General features: G+C 38.8%; 1 protein-coding gene and 3 long non-coding RNA genes across 14 annotated transcripts; 3 read left to right on the forward strand and 1 right to left on the reverse strand.

The window, feature by feature from the left end:
• Window positions 1-12: 12 nt before the first annotated feature.
• On the reverse strand, window positions 13-1732 carry LOC144067406 (mediator of RNA polymerase II transcription subunit 30). Of its 3 annotated transcripts, none has more exons than XM_077591159.1 (5): window positions 1486-1732; window positions 979-1221; window positions 706-864; window positions 547-636; window positions 13-461 (listed from the first exon to the last, which is right to left on the reverse strand). In XM_077591159.1, the coding sequence occupies exons 2-5, from the start codon at window positions 1207-1209 to the stop codon at window positions 366-368; spliced, it is 576 nt and encodes a 191-aa protein (XP_077447285.1). In that variant the 5' UTR covers window positions 1210-1221; window positions 1486-1732; the 3' UTR covers window positions 13-365. The 3 variants fall into 3 exon arrangements, with proteins under 3 accessions (XP_077447285.1, XP_077447283.1, XP_077447284.1); XM_077591157.1 differs by having other exon boundaries at window positions 1465-1730; XM_077591158.1 differs by having other exon boundaries at window positions 979-1731.
• On the forward strand, window positions 206-3047 carry LOC144067409 (uncharacterized). The gene is made up of 3 exons (XR_013297939.1): window positions 206-1999; window positions 2188-2625; window positions 2988-3047. It is a non-coding gene; the product is annotated as an uncharacterized LOC144067409 (long non-coding RNA).
• A 3539-nt stretch (window positions 3048-6586) lies between these two features.
• LOC144067407 (uncharacterized) lies at window positions 6587-10552 on the forward strand. 9 transcript variants are annotated; one of them, XR_013297936.1, is made up of 12 exons: window positions 6913-6937; window positions 7322-7344; window positions 7669-7772; window positions 7976-8030; window positions 8116-8192; window positions 8268-8324; window positions 8521-8565; window positions 8767-8813; window positions 8998-9075; window positions 9297-9353; window positions 9809-9862; window positions 9940-10552. It is a non-coding gene; the product is annotated as an uncharacterized LOC144067407 (long non-coding RNA). The 9 variants fall into 9 exon arrangements; XR_013297935.1 differs by lacking the exon at window positions 6913-6937 and adding an exon at window positions 7499-7568 and having other exon boundaries at window positions 6976-7344; XR_013297930.1 differs by having other exon boundaries at window positions 6587-6937; window positions 7322-7772.
• Window positions 10547-11708, forward strand: LOC144067410 (uncharacterized). The gene is made up of 3 exons (XR_013297940.1): window positions 10547-10611; window positions 10688-10763; window positions 10844-11708. It is a non-coding gene; the product is annotated as an uncharacterized LOC144067410 (long non-coding RNA).
• The last annotated feature ends 2864 nt before the right edge of the window (window positions 11709-14572 follow it).

Here is a 14572-nt window from a genome sequence, read left to right on the forward strand (position 1 = left end):
GGAACGGATGGCTGAGTTTCAGAAAAGTATTTAATGTCAGACAGGACGGCGAGGAAGAACATCTCGCGGCGCGCCATCGCCGCCAAACGAGTCGAGCGCACAGTACAAAACACCTGAGACGTACCGAACGTAGCTGCCGCGCCTCGCGCAAGATCGCACCGAACTTACCGTCGCGAGAAGACGTTTTTAACTTATTTCTGGGGAGGTCTATAGAAAAATAAAAATCACCGGGCTCCGAGAGAACGGAACTGGAAACGCCTACACGTAAATGTCCAAATCAAATGAATTCATTTCGACGCAAAGAGTTTTGCTGCCCTCCCGTGGGACGATAGGGAACGGTCAGCCGGCGGGTCGATCGGGACGGATCATTTCCTCAAGGTCAACATGGCGTTGACGTTCCACAGCAAATCCCTCATCTGATCCATGAGAACCTTCATCTCTCGGTTCTTCTGACGGACTTTCTGCAAACACAGAGACCGGAATTTCGTTTCAAATCATCCCTCGCGGCGGCCTCGGACTATTTCTATTCAATAGAATTCAGATCACCTCCAGGACTTCTTTTCTCTCCCGGTGGACCAAAGGACCGCACGGCTCCACCCTAACGTTGACCAGTTCTTCTCCGACGTAGGGCACGAGCTGGAGACACATTTGAGTGAGGCGAGCGGAAAACATGTAACCGGCACGTTCAAGCGGTTCGTTCGGGACCTCGGCGGGGCCTTCTCGCAGGTCGGCCGTCATCTCCACGCAGCGTTCGTAAAGGAGGCGCAGTTTCCGGAAGAGCAAAGCCAGCTGCCTCAGGTGCTCCTGGAGTTTCCCAAAACGGTCCTGGTACATGGCCTGACTCTGAGTCACGCCATTGGGAAGCTAAAACAAAACAAGCGATGTCATTCACAGTTATGCAGGTCCCAATCGGTTTCTAAAACCAAAAAACCTTTATCGCCGTGGCAACCATCGAGTTCAATCTCATATTTTTCTTACCTGCGTTCCTCGAGTGAGTTGAAAGATCTCCATGGTCCTCGTGACGATATCCTGCACCGTTTCCTGGCCGATCCGACACAAGAAAACTGGGGAGATCTCTCGGAGGGCACCCTGGGGTGGCATTGGCTGCTGACCCGCACCCACGGGGCCGCCGGGGGCCATATGGGGGGGCTGTTGCGGTTGAGGGGGCATCCCCGCCACGCCCCCTTTCTGTGGTAATGATGCTGCCATCGCCACACCGAGCTGGGATCACGATAGCTAAAGTTAACCTTTATACGTATATCTGGTTTTAAAACCGAACTAATCTGAAGCCCATCGTTACATCCGGCGGTCTCGTAACGAATGTAGGTGCATTACAAAGATCGATGCGACAGAGCAACGTCGTATGAGATGATTAAAAAGGACCAAAATGCGTTGTTTTGATGCCTGCGTGCCTCCGATGCTAACGTGCTAACATTAGCCAAACAAAGAAGCGTGTGTACAAACCGGTCGTGATGTCTAACTCACGTCGCGGACTCCGAGACCCCGCTTCTTCGCCGCGGAGGGTCAATTTGATTTTGGATCGGCCACGTAGTGCCGTTTCGTACGAATAAATAACTCCAAACAAGAGACGTTCGGTACGTGTTCGCGGACGGCGCCCATTCAAACTCTTCTTCTGCGGCGTTCGGATCGTAGAATACGAGTAGAGAGCGAACACCACTGAGGTCTAGGGGAAAAAATTAGAACGACATCGAAAGGGAAACCCAGTTCCGTCCGGTCCCCTCCCCGAAAGTCACGTGACGTAGACTCGCGGCCCCTCCCCGGACGTCACGTGATCTCGACCGGATCGTATTTAAACGCTTTGGCGTCCAGGTGAAAGTTGTCGATCTTTCGAGCTCTCCTCGCTCGGCTTTCGATCTCAACTGACAAAGTTGTCCTCGGCAACTCAGTTGCTTCTTTTCGCCTTGATTTTGCACCCATGTCGAGGTTTGTTTGACTGCGTCGGCCGCTTTTTGTGAACTCTGCAAAAGCACCTGCAAAGGTAAGAAAAGTGGGCGTTTTCTACTGCACTTTCTCTAACACAAGCGTTCAATGCGTTTGTTCTTGCGGTAGTGTTTGTCAATTGCATTAGCCTAAAAGTGTCTGTTTCCGCCGTCGATCTCGTCGTGGTTGTCAGATGTGCAAATGGTTGTCATTGACCCAATGTTTTGGCGTTCCCCCTTTACCTAGGTGCGTCCCGTCTGTCGGAGATCACCCCGATGACCCTGAGCCACTCTAACGAGTTAAGTATGAAATGTTGAGCTTAACATTGTCGTGAAATCTGTAAATTCTCCATTTGGATAGCAACGGGGAAGAACCCGATGTTCCCGAGAGAGCTGACAAAAAATAAGGCTCCTTTCCAAATTTTGAGTTGATGGTATTCGGTTTTACCGGGAGAGGGTCAGCCAGCTCACCCGGTCGCGGGCCGACAAACGGCCGAGTTTATGGAATGAAATTTGTCCCTCGCATTAGCTTTAAACAAACAAAAATGGGTTTGATGTATGTCAGAAGGGACCTGGTGTCAATTTGAGGTGATTCAACACAATTTTTTTGGTGTTTCTTCACTTAGGTTTGACTGGTTTGCTGCAGATCACCATGAGGACTTGCACCCAGATGCCACTAGAGCAAGTTAAGTATAATAGTTTGTTAATGCAGACATGGGTTTTACTATTTGAAATGTGTCATTGGAAAAAAAAAAAGATTGACATTCTTTTGCCTTCCAATGAGGAAGATTCAAATTATCCGAGAGAGCTGACAAACAACTGCTCTTTTCCAAATTCTGAATTGATAGTGTTCGGTTTTACCGGGAGAGGGCCAGCCAGCTCACCTGGTCGTGGGCCGAAAACGGCCAAGTTTAACGAAATTTGTCATTCGCTTCAGGGTTTAAAAAAAAAAAATGGCATGATTGTTTTTTTTTGTATAAGAGAACGGACCTGGTGCCCATTCCTGGTCATTCAACCCAATTTTTGTTGTTGTGTTTCTTCACTTAGGTTTGACTTGTCTGCTGCAGATGAACATGGGGACTTGTACCCAGATGCCACTAGAGCAAGTTAAGTATAATAGTTTGTTAATGCAGACATGGGTTTCACTATTTGAAATGTGTCATTTGAAAATGAAAAGGATTGATATTTTCTTGACTTCCAATGAGGAAAAATCAAATTTTCCCAAGAGAGCTGACAATTAAGCTCATTTCCAAATTTTGAATAAATAGTGATCGGTTTTACCGGTAGAGAGTCAGCCAGCTCAACCGGTCGCGGGCCGAAAACGGCCAGGTTTATTTAACGAAATATGTCACTCGCTTTGGCTTTAAACTAATTAAATTTGATGTAATTTCTGTGAGGCTGGACCTGATGCCAATTGGTGGTCATTCAACCCAATCTTTTTGGTATGTTTCTTCACTTAGGTTTGACTTGATTGCTGCAGATGACCATGAGGAGTTGGACCCAGATGCCACTTGAGCAAGTTAAGTATAATAGTTTGTTAATGCAGATATGGGATTTACAATTTGAAATGTGTCATTTAAAAATCAAAATGATTGACATGTTCTTGGCTTCCAATGAGGAAGAATCAAATTTTCCCAAGAGAGCTGACAAACAATTAAGCTCTTCTTTCCAAATTCTGAATTGATAGTGTTCGGTTTTACCGGGAGAGAGTCAGCCAGCTCACCCGGTCCGACAAACGGCCGAGTTTATGGAATGAAATTTGTCCCTCGCATTAGCTTTAAACAAACAAAAATGGGTTTGATGTATGTCAGAAGGTACCTGGTGCCAATTTGAGATCATTCAACCCCCTTTTTTTTTGGTGTTTCTTCACTTAGGTTTGACTTGTTTGCTGCAGATGACCGTGAGGACTTGCACCCACATGCCACTAGAGCAAGTTAAGTATAATAGTTTGTTAATGGACACATGGGTTTTACTATTTGAAATGTGTCATTTCAAAATAAAAATGATTGACATGTTCTTGACTTCCAATGAGGAAGATTAAAATTTTCCCAAGCGAGCTGACAAACAATTGGGCTCTTCTTTCCAAATTCTGAATTGATAGTGTTCGGTTTTACCGGGAGAGGGCCAGCCAGCTCACCTGGTCGTGGGCCGAAAACGGCCAAGTTTAACGAAATTTGTCATTCGCTTCAGGGTTTAAAAAAAAAAAAAAAATGGCATGATTGGTGTTTTTTTTTGTATAAGAGAACGGTCCTGGTGCCCATTCCTGGTCATTCAACCCATTTTTTGTTGTTGTGTTTCTTCACTTAGGTTTGACTTGTCTGCTGCAGATGACCATGGGGACTTGTACCCAGATGCCACTAGAGCAGGTTAAGTATAATAGTTTGTTAATGCAGACATGGGTTTTACTATTTGAAATGTGTCATTTAAAAATAAAAAATGATTGGCATTTTCCTGACTTCCAATGAGGAAGATTAAAAATTTCCCCAGAGAGCTGACAAACAACTGCTCTTTTCCAAAATCTGAATTGATAGTGTTCGGTTTTACCGGGAGAGGGCCAGCCAGCTCACCCGGTCGCGTGGTAAAAATTGCCAAGTGTAAAGAAATTTGTCACTTGCTTGAGGGTTTATGAAAAAAAAAATGGCATGATTGGTGTTTTTTTTTTTTGTATGAGAGCAGGGACCTGGTGCCAATTCCAGGTCATTCAACCCAATCTTTTTAATGTTTCTTTACCCAGGTTTGACTTGTCTGCTGCAGATGACCATGGGGACTTGTACCCAGATGCCACTAGAGCAAGTTAAGTATAATAGTTTGTTAATGCAGACATGGGTTTTACTATTGACATTTTCTTGCCTTCCAATGAGGAAAATTCAAATTTTCCCAAGAGAGCTGACAAACAATTAAGCTCATTTCCAAATTTAGAATTAATAGTGATCGGTTTTACCGGGAGAGGGTCAGCCAGCTCAACCGGTCGCGGGCCGAAAACGGCCAAGTTTCTTTAACAAAATATGTCACTCGCTTTGGCTTTAAACTAATTAAATTAGATGTAATATTTATTTTCTGTGAGCCTGGACCTGATGCCAATTGGTGGTCATTCAACCCAATCTTTTTGGTGTGTTTCTTCACTTAGGTTTGACTTGATTGCTGCAGATGACCGTGAGGAGTTGGATCCGGATGCCACTTGAGCAAGTTAAGTATAATAGTTTGTTAATGCAGATATGGGTTTTACTATTTGAAATGTGTCATTTAAAAATAAAAATGATTGACATTTTCTTGACTTCCAATGAGGAAGAATCAAATTTTCCCAAGAGAGCTGACAAACAATTAAGATCTTCTTTCCAAATTCTGAATTGATAGTGTTCGGTTTTACCGGGAGAGGGCCAACCAGCTCACCCGGTCGTGAGCCGAAAACGGCCAAGTTTAACGAAATTTGTCACTCACTTCAGGGTTTAAAAAAAATTGGCATGATTGGTGTTTTTTGTATGAGAGAAGGGACCTGGTGCCAGTTCCAGGTCATTCAACCCAATCTTTTGAATGTGTTTCTTTACCCAGGTGTGACCTGTTTGCTGCAGATGACCATGAGGAGTTGCACCCAGATGCCACTTGAGCAAGTTAAGTATACTAGTTTGTTAATGTAGACATGGTTTATAAGTGTCATTAAAAATGGAAATTGACATTTTCTTGATTCCAATAAGGAGGATACAAATTTCCCCAAGAGAGCTGACAAACAATTGAGCTTCTTTCCAAATTCTGAATTGATATTGTTCGGTTTTACCGGGAGAGGGCCAGCCAGCTCACCTGGTCGTGGGCCGACAATGGCCAAGTTTCTTTAACGAAATATGTCACTCGCTTTGGCTTTAACCTAATTAAATTTGATGTAATATTTATTTTCTGTGACACTGGACCTGTTGCCAATTTGAGGTCATTCAACCCAATCTTTTTGGTGTGTTTCTGCACTTAGGTTTGACTTGTTTGCTGCAGATGACCATGGAGTTGCACCCAGATGCCACTAAGAGCAAGTTAAGTATAAGAAGAAATTTCTCACTCGCTTGAGGGTTAAAAAAAAATCGGCATGTTTGGTGTTTTTTTTGTATGAGAGAAGGGACCTGGTGCCAATTCCAGGTCATTCAACCCAATCTTTTTAATGTTTCTTTACCCAGGTGTCACTGGCTTGCTGCAGATGACCATGAGGACTTGCACCCAGATGCCACTAGAGCAAGTTAAGTATAATAGTTTGTTAATGCAACATGGGTTTTACTATTTGAAATGTGTCATATAAAAATAATTGACATTTTCTTGACTTCCAATGAGGAAGATTCAAATTTTCCCAAGAGAGCTGACAAACAATTGGGCTCTTTTACCAAATTCTGAATTGATAGTGTTCGGTTTTACCGGGAGAGGGCCAGCCAGCTCACCCGGTCGTGGGCTGAAAACGGCCAAGTTTAACGAAATTTGTCGCTCGCTTCAGGGTTTAAAAAATTGGCATGATTGGTGAATTTTATTGTATGAGAGAAGGGACCTGGTGCCATTCCTGGTCATTCAACCCAATCTTTTAAATGTGTTTCTTTACCCAGGTGTGACCGGGTTGCTGCAGATGACCATGAGGACTTGCACCCAGATGCCACTTGAGCAAGTTAAGTATAGTAGTTTGTTAATGTAGACATAGAATTTAAGTGTCATAAAAAATGGAAACACTGTTTTGATTTCAATAAGAAAGATTCAAAATTTCCCAAGAGCTGACAAACAATTGAGCTCCTTTCCAAATTATTTTAGATAATGTTCAGTGTTACCGAGAGAGGGCCAGCCGGCTCACCCGGTCAGGAGCTGACAACAGCCAAGTTTAACAAAATAGGACACTCTCTTCAGGGTTAAAAAAAGTCATGATTGGTGAATTTTATTGTATGAGAGAAGGAACCTGGTGCCAATTCCAGGTAATTCAACCGAATCTTTTTAATGTTTCTTTACCCAGGTGTGACCTGTTTGCTGCAGATGACCATGAGGCCTTGCACCCAGATGCCACTTGAGCAAGTTAAGTATAGTAGTTAGTTAATGTAGACATGGGATTTAAGTGTCATTAAAAAAGGAAATTGACTTTCTTGATTCCAATAAGGAAGATACAAATTTCCCCAAGAGAGCTGACAAACAATTGAGCTTCTTTCCAAAATCTGAATTGATAGTGTTCGGTTTTACCGGGAGAGGGCCAGCCAGCTCACCTGGTCGTGGGCTGACAATGGCCAAAATTATTTAATGATGAAATTTGTCGCTGGTGCTGGCTTTAAAAGAAAAATTGTTTTCTTTCTGTGAGATGGGGCCTGGTGCCAATTTGAGATTATTGAACCCAATGTGTTTCTTCACCTAGGTGTGACCCGTTTGCTGACCATGAGGAGATGCACCCAGAGGCCACTTGGCAAGTTAAGTTTAATAGTTTGTTAATGCTGACATGGTTTTAAATATGTCATTAAAAATAGAAATTGACATCATGCTTCAAATATTCCCGAGAGGGCTACCAAACAATTGGACTCATGACCAAATTCTGAAATGATGGTGTTCGGTTTTACCAGGAGAGGGCCAGCCAGCTCACCCGGTGGCAAGCCGACAACGGTTGGAATTATGTAACGAAGCGTAAAATGAGTTAGTCAATCTTTCCTAGTGTTAAAAAAATCATGTGGGTATAGTTTATGTGAGAAGACCCCATTGCTAATTGAATGTGCATGATGATATTTCATCCTAGGTGTGGCCATTTTGATGCAGAAGACTTCGATAAGTCCCTCGACATCACATCTGGTAAAGTGTCTTTGACCAGATGTCCTGTTTGGACCTTGAGAGCTGCCAATGGTAAAGTCAAAATTTAAATTTTGGTTTAAAAATGCAGTTAACCCTGCTAACTTCTTTAATTTTGACAGTCCTTGATCTCCAAGTGGCGACGATCGTAGATCTCTGGCTGAGTCTATCCCTTGGACATTGAGTGCTGGCAAATGCTAAAATCTTGTAGCTAAAGTTTGCCAATGTATAACAATTTCTAATAATATTTTTGATAGTCTGTCTCCTTGCTGGCCGATGATCTTGACTGATTGGACATGAGAACTGCAATTGGTTAAGTATAATTTGTTGTGTGTGTGTGTATATATAAGAATTAATTATGCTAACTCCCATTCTATAACTGTATACTTTTGGACAGGTATCAAGCCCCTGAGTCTCCTGTTGATTGTAAATATCTGACCTGGTCTATTGCTTGGACATGGAGTGCTGCTACAGGTTAGGTTTTAGTCAAAAGAAATGGCAGTTGGCTTATTATGAATGTGTTGAAATGTTAATGTTTTTTGTTGCCAGTTCTCCATCCCTGATCACCGGTGATTGTAAGTGATTGAACATTGATAGCTGCCAAAGGTAAAGAAATTTTTGAGAGAACTGTAAAAAAAATGAGATGTGATGATGGTCATCTTTTTGACGGTCCTTGATGTCCAAGTGGCGATGATCGTAAATCTCTGGCTGAGTCTATCCCTTGGACATTGAGTGCTGGCAAAGGCTAAAATCAAGTAGATAAAGTTTGCCAATTATATAACCATGTAATTTTTGCTGACAGTTCACATCCCCGATGGCAGCTGAAGAAATTTTAAATTTTTGAGAGGTATGTAGAAAAGGCAATCAAATGTGATGAAGGTACCAGTTTTTTAGATGTTATTCTTACATTTTGACAGTACTTGATCTCCAAGTGGTGACGATTTTAAATCTCTGGCTGAGTCTATCCCTTGGACATTGAGTGCTGACAAAGGCCAAAATCTTGTAGATGTAGTATGCCAATGTCTAACAATGTAATTATTGTTGACAGTTCACATCTCCGATGGCAGGTGATCATAACTGATTGCACATTAACAGGTAAAGGCAAAGTGTTTTTTTTTTGAGGTATGTTAGTCTTACCTTTTGACGGTACTTGATCTCCAAGTGGTGACAAATTAAAATCTCTGGCTGAGTCAATCCTTTGGACATTGAGTGCTGGCAAAGGCTAAAATCTTGTAGATTAAGTTAGCCGATTATATAACCGTGTAACTTTTGTTGACAGTTCACATCCCCGATGGCAGGTGATCATAATCAATTTGGATATCGATGGCAGCTCAAGAGAATTTAATTTGTTTGAGAGGTATGTAGAAAAGGCAATCAAATGTGATGAAGGTACCAGTTTTTAGATGTTGTTCTTACATTTTGACGGTACTTGATCTCCAAGTGGTGACGATCTTAAATCTCTGGCTGAGTCTATCCCTTGGACATTGAGTGCTGGCAAAGGCTAAAATCTTGTAGATTTAAGTTTGCCGATTATATAACCATGTAATTTTTGTTGACAGTTTACATCCCCGATGGCAGGTGATTGCAACCGATTGGACATTGATGGCAGCTAAAGGAGAACTAATTTTTTGAGAGGTATGTAGAAAATGCAATTGAAAGATGAAGTTTAAATGTAAGCATTCAATTTTGACAGTACTTGATCTCAAAGCGGCGATGATCTTAAATCTCTGGCTGGGTTAGTCCCTTGGACATTGAGTGCTGACAAATGCAAAAATCTTGTAGATGTATGATTATAAGTAATGTTTGTTGGCAGTTGTCCATCCCTGATGGCAAGTGACTATAACTGATTTGAACATTGATAGCTAACATAGTTCCAGTATAATTAGAATATTTTGGATGTAGTTTAATTTTTGACGGCAATTGATCTCCAAGCGGTGACGATCATAAATCTCTGGCTGAGTCAATCCCTTGGACATTGAGTGCTGGCAAATGTTGTAGATAAAGTTAACTGATGTGTAATATATATTATGAAGTTGGCAAATGTAACTTGGTGGTCAACTAAATAATATTGACAGTGTCTCTGATTGTAGATCAATGGAAATGTCTGGCCAAGTGTATTGCTTGAACATGGAGTGCTGCCACAGGTAAAGTTTTTCTCCAAAGATCTAGACATTTGTGTTGTATGAAAGTATAACAATGATGCATTTTTTTTTTTGGACAGTTCTCCATCCCTGGGATGATAACTGATGGACATTATGAGCTGCAAAAGTGTAAGTATAAATTTTCATATCTTGAAAAAATCAAAATCTATAACCATAATATTTTGTGACAGTCTCCATCCCTGATGGGATATTAAGAACTGCAAATGGTTAAGTATAATTTTCTAGTCTTTTGACCCCCAAAAATCATTAAATCTACAATAGAATATTTGTTTTGAACGATTTCTGTCCCTGATTGCAGACCATGACTGGACATTAGAAGCTGCAAAAAGGAGAAACAAAATCAGACCATTCTAAAACTATAATTGTTTTTGACAAATTAACATTCCTGATTGTAGACACTGACTGTTGGGACATAAAGAACTGCATCGGGATAAGTGAAATAGGTTATAGAAGAGAAAAAAGTAAATCTAAATTTAGAAAAAAAAAAAAAGACAGTTATTGAGCCCTGATTGCAGACGGTCTCAAATGCTTGGCCAGGTCTGGCGCTTAGACATGGAGAGCTGTCGAAGACCACGTTTTGAGGCAAAAGAAATATGCAAGGTGAAGTGAGCAAATATAAAAAGAATGTCTAACTAATTCTATTTTTTTTTTTGGTTTAACACAATTCCACGGTCCACGATGGCGACTGTTTGGAGGTCTACAGATCTGACTTCAAAAGCTGAATAATTGAGGTAAAGTCGACAAACTCGGTGTGAATTTCGATAATGTAATCTGGATATCTAACCATGTTTAATGTAAATCTTGCAGCCTGGCCATTGGACTCCTGCTTTCTGAAGGAAGATCTTCATGATGCATTCTCTTCCGCTTGGATCCCGATGAACTGGTATGTCATGTGATATATTATTTAAAAAAAAACAAGCAAAACCAAATTCTAGCAAAAATTGACATGTCAATTCCTTGTAGGTGATTGGTGAACACCTTCCTCAGAAGTGGCAATGGCATTGGAGTCGGTCGTCTGTCCTGTGGGATTGGACCTGAAGGTTATTTGTAACTTTTTATTTTTTTTAATTATGTAAAATGTTAATCAGTTAAACAAAGTGGCATAGGTAATAATAGTAGAATATTGATGCAGGCTCAGTTAACTGTACATGATATTTGGTAAATCGTCTGGAATTCTGTATATTAGACCTTGAGTGCTCTAATGTAAAAGTGGCAAAAATGTAGTGGTAAGTAACTCATAATATGGTTAATGTCAAACTAATATGATAGTATGGGTGGCTTGTCAAAAGTAGACTTTGCTGGAAGTCAAGATGTGCGAAAGTGTGAGGGGCCCCTCCTGAGTAGTACAAATTGTCCAGAAGGCCTTGTCTGTTGCTGGCAGTTCACCCACATAGGTCGATCAGCTCGTCAAATATGAACTCTGCTAGACGTCAATTTGTGTGAAACGGGCTTTGGCCGGCCCATGTAACACACTTTGGAAGAGGCATTGTTTGTTGCTGGCAGCTGATATAGGTGTACCTAGATTAGAGCAAAACCAAAAATGCAAGTAACTATTTTAGAATGTAGTTGGAGCATTTCTGTTTAGAGGAAATGATCAAAGTAGGTGCTTGAGCTCGTTTAGGATTGTATTAAATAGTATTTGTATATTTATCTAAAATATTTGAAAGCAACTGGAACTCTAGAATTTGTATAGAACAAACTTTGACTAGAAGACCAGACCTTTTGCTGTGTATCTTGTATTTTGCCACTTTAAAAGTAATTAGTTCATGTCAAGTGTATTGTAATTGTGAACTTTTTTGACTTTAATAAAAGATTGTAAAAGGTAATACTTTCAGTGGTTAGAATGTGTTTTTATGTTCAGTGTATTTGCAGTTAACTTATTTAAATTGTGCACTTTATCTCAAATCGTCAAGTGTGGGATTTGTGTAAACTTGGATGTAGTGTTGAAAAGATCTAACTAGGTAAAATAGCAGTGTTAAAAATAATAGTCATTGTATTAGAAAATCTTAGTAATGTAGGATTATTTAAATTGGGTAAATAAAGCAAATGTAGGATATAATGTACCAAAGTTATTTTCTTAGTAACTGCTTTAGAAATAGTAAAAATCAAAATATGCAATTAAATGTCTAAAAATAGTGAAATGTTTGGTTAAAGTAGTTCCATATGCAGGTTGTTTTTAAGACTGTTTAATATAAACTTTAACATGCAGTTTAATAATTCTCAAAATAATAAAATGCAGGATTGGCCTGAACTAGGAATTGAATGTGAAAGATAAGATTTGCACTGTAGAATGAGTAATGTAATATTGTAATTTATATTTTTCTGAATAGTTTAGAAATAGTAATCCTTCTAAAGCTTAATTTAAAATAGTTTAGTGTATGGTGTGTAAAGAAGGTAATACAAAATTTTAGTAATATTAGTATTTGAGTATTTCTCTAAACTTAAATGTAAAAAAAATACTTGCAATGTCTAACATATTTAAAAACCAATCTGTAAAATAAATCCAAGACAGCTTATTTTACATGAGTTAAAACTAAAAACATAACTCAGCTAAATGTGTTCCAAAAAATCCTAATGTAAAAATCAAACTAAGACAGATTGTTAGCTCAAACCGTACCTCCAATTCAAAAGCATGCTTCCAAGTCACCACTGCTGATGTGATTGTAAAAATCACATGGCTTCATTATGTCCAAGAAGAAAGTCCTGGTGCAACTCTACTTTGAGATTGTGAGTATTGCCTTTTGATTTTGTAGAAATGTCTAATCCCAAACTCAAAGTGTAATACGATGGGAAATGTTAGGTTGTAGTCCAAATTGCCCAAAAGCTAATCAGTTAATCCTAAAGTCAGGCAAATGTGATTAATCGAATATATAATGCCTTCAAAAATTATGTTGTAAACAAAAAAAGTAGCATAGTCGATTTGAAAAGTATAAAATTTTAAGGTTACCCTAAAATTCAATGTAGTGTGATTACTAAATGTTTATTTATGAATTGTTGTAACCATCTAGAAGTAAAGTTTGTGTATAGATTAAATGTAGACTAGAAGACCAGACCTTTTTGCCTTGTAATTGTTGACTTAAATAAAAGATTGTAAAAGGTAATACTTGCAGTGGTTAGAAGTTGTTTTCTGCAGTGTATTTAAAACGTGCATCTCAAATAGTGAAGTGTGGGATTTGTGTAAACTTAAATGTAATGTATAAAAGATCTAACTAGGTAAAATAGCAGTGTTAAAATTAGTGTTCATTGTTTTAGGAAGTCCTGAAAAAATAATCTTAAAATGTCGGTTATGTAAATGGGTAAAATAAAAGCAGATTTAGCCAAACTTAGGATGTAATGTATCAAAGTTAGGATTTAATTAGTAACTGCTTTTGAAATGTAAAAATAGTGAAATGTTTGGTAAAAAAGTAGTTCCAAATGCAGGGTGTTTTTAAGACTTTAATCTAAACTTTAATGTGCAGTGTAATAATAGAAAAAAATGAAAAGCAGGGTTGGCCTAAACTAAGAATATAATGTCAAAGGTAATTGTATTGTAGAATGTAATATTGTAATGTATTTTTTCTGAATGGTTTAGAAATAGTAATCATACAAAACCTTAATGTAAAATAGTTTAATGTATGGTGTGTAAATTTCGAGTATTTATCTAAAGTAATTCAACTTAAATGTAATCTTTGAAATTAATACTTGTAGTGTCTAATGTTTTTAAAAACTAATCTGTAAAAAAATCAGCCTAAACAAGTAAAGAAAATAATCCAAGACTGCTTATTTTACATGAGTTAAAATGAAAAAATACATAGCTCTCAGTGAAGGGTATTCCAAAAAATCTAAGTAACACATTGTTTGCTCAGGCCTTTCCTCCAATGGACCACTGCTGATGTGATGGTAAAATCACATTGCTTCATTATGTCCAAGAAGGAAGTCCTGGTGCAACTCTACTTTGAGAGTGTGAGTATTGCCTTTTGATTTTTTAGAAATGTCTAATCCCAAACTCAAAGCCTAATGTGAAGGGAAATTTGTAGGTTGTGGTCCAAAAGTTGTATTTGAGGTTTAAATTGCCCCCAAAATAATGTAAGTCATATTGAAATTGATCAAAACAATCAGTTAATCTAAAGTTGGGCCAATTTGATATATTATGCCTTAAAATAGCATAGTGGATTAGAAATGTTTAAAATGTTACCCTAAAAGTCAATGTAGTGTGATTAGTATTTAGCTCACCTTGAATGTGTGTATAGAATAAAATGCAGACTAGAAGATGTGACCCTTTGGCCACTTTAAAGGTAAATTAGTTCAGTGTATATGTGATTATCTTTAAAACATGCATCTCAAATGTAATGTCTAAAAGATCTCACTAGGTGAAATAGCAGTGTTCAATGTTTTAGAAATAGTCATTAACATGTTGGATTTTTTTTAAGTGGCCAAATAAAAGCAAATTTAACCCTAATTAAGATGTAATGTACCAAAAGCATAGTTTTTATTACTGACATCTTTTAAAATGTAACAATGAAAACTGAACAGTTTGGTCAATATGTGGGGTGTTGATAAAACTCTATTATAATATTTAACATGTAGTTTTACAATTAACCAATTTAAAGTTAGCCTAAAGCTAGGATGATTATGCCTAATATAATCTGAATAGTAATCATCCAATTATTAAAACCTTAATTTAAAGGTCTGAAAAGGTACTCCAAAATATTT

This window comes from Stigmatopora argus, chromosome 21 (genome assembly GCF_051989625.1).
Source record: "Stigmatopora argus isolate UIUO_Sarg chromosome 21, RoL_Sarg_1.0, whole genome shotgun sequence".
In the NCBI taxonomy this organism is placed as follows: Eukaryota; Metazoa; Chordata; class Actinopteri; order Syngnathiformes; family Syngnathidae; genus Stigmatopora; species Stigmatopora argus.

Bases quoted from the DNA above. Each gene is read 5' to 3' on its own strand.
- LOC144067406 (XM_077591159.1), bottom strand. From the start codon at position 1,209: ATGGCAGCATCATTACCACAGAAAGGGGGCGTGGCGGGGATGCCCCCT. The intron at 865-978 runs GTAAGAAAAATA...GTTTTGTTTTAG, and splicing joins AACTCACTCGAGGAACGCAG to CTTCCCAATGGCGTGACTCA. The intron at 462-546 runs GTGATCTGAATT...CTGTGTTTGCAG, and splicing joins AGAGAAAAGAAGTCCTGGAG to AAAGTCCGTCAGAAGAACCG.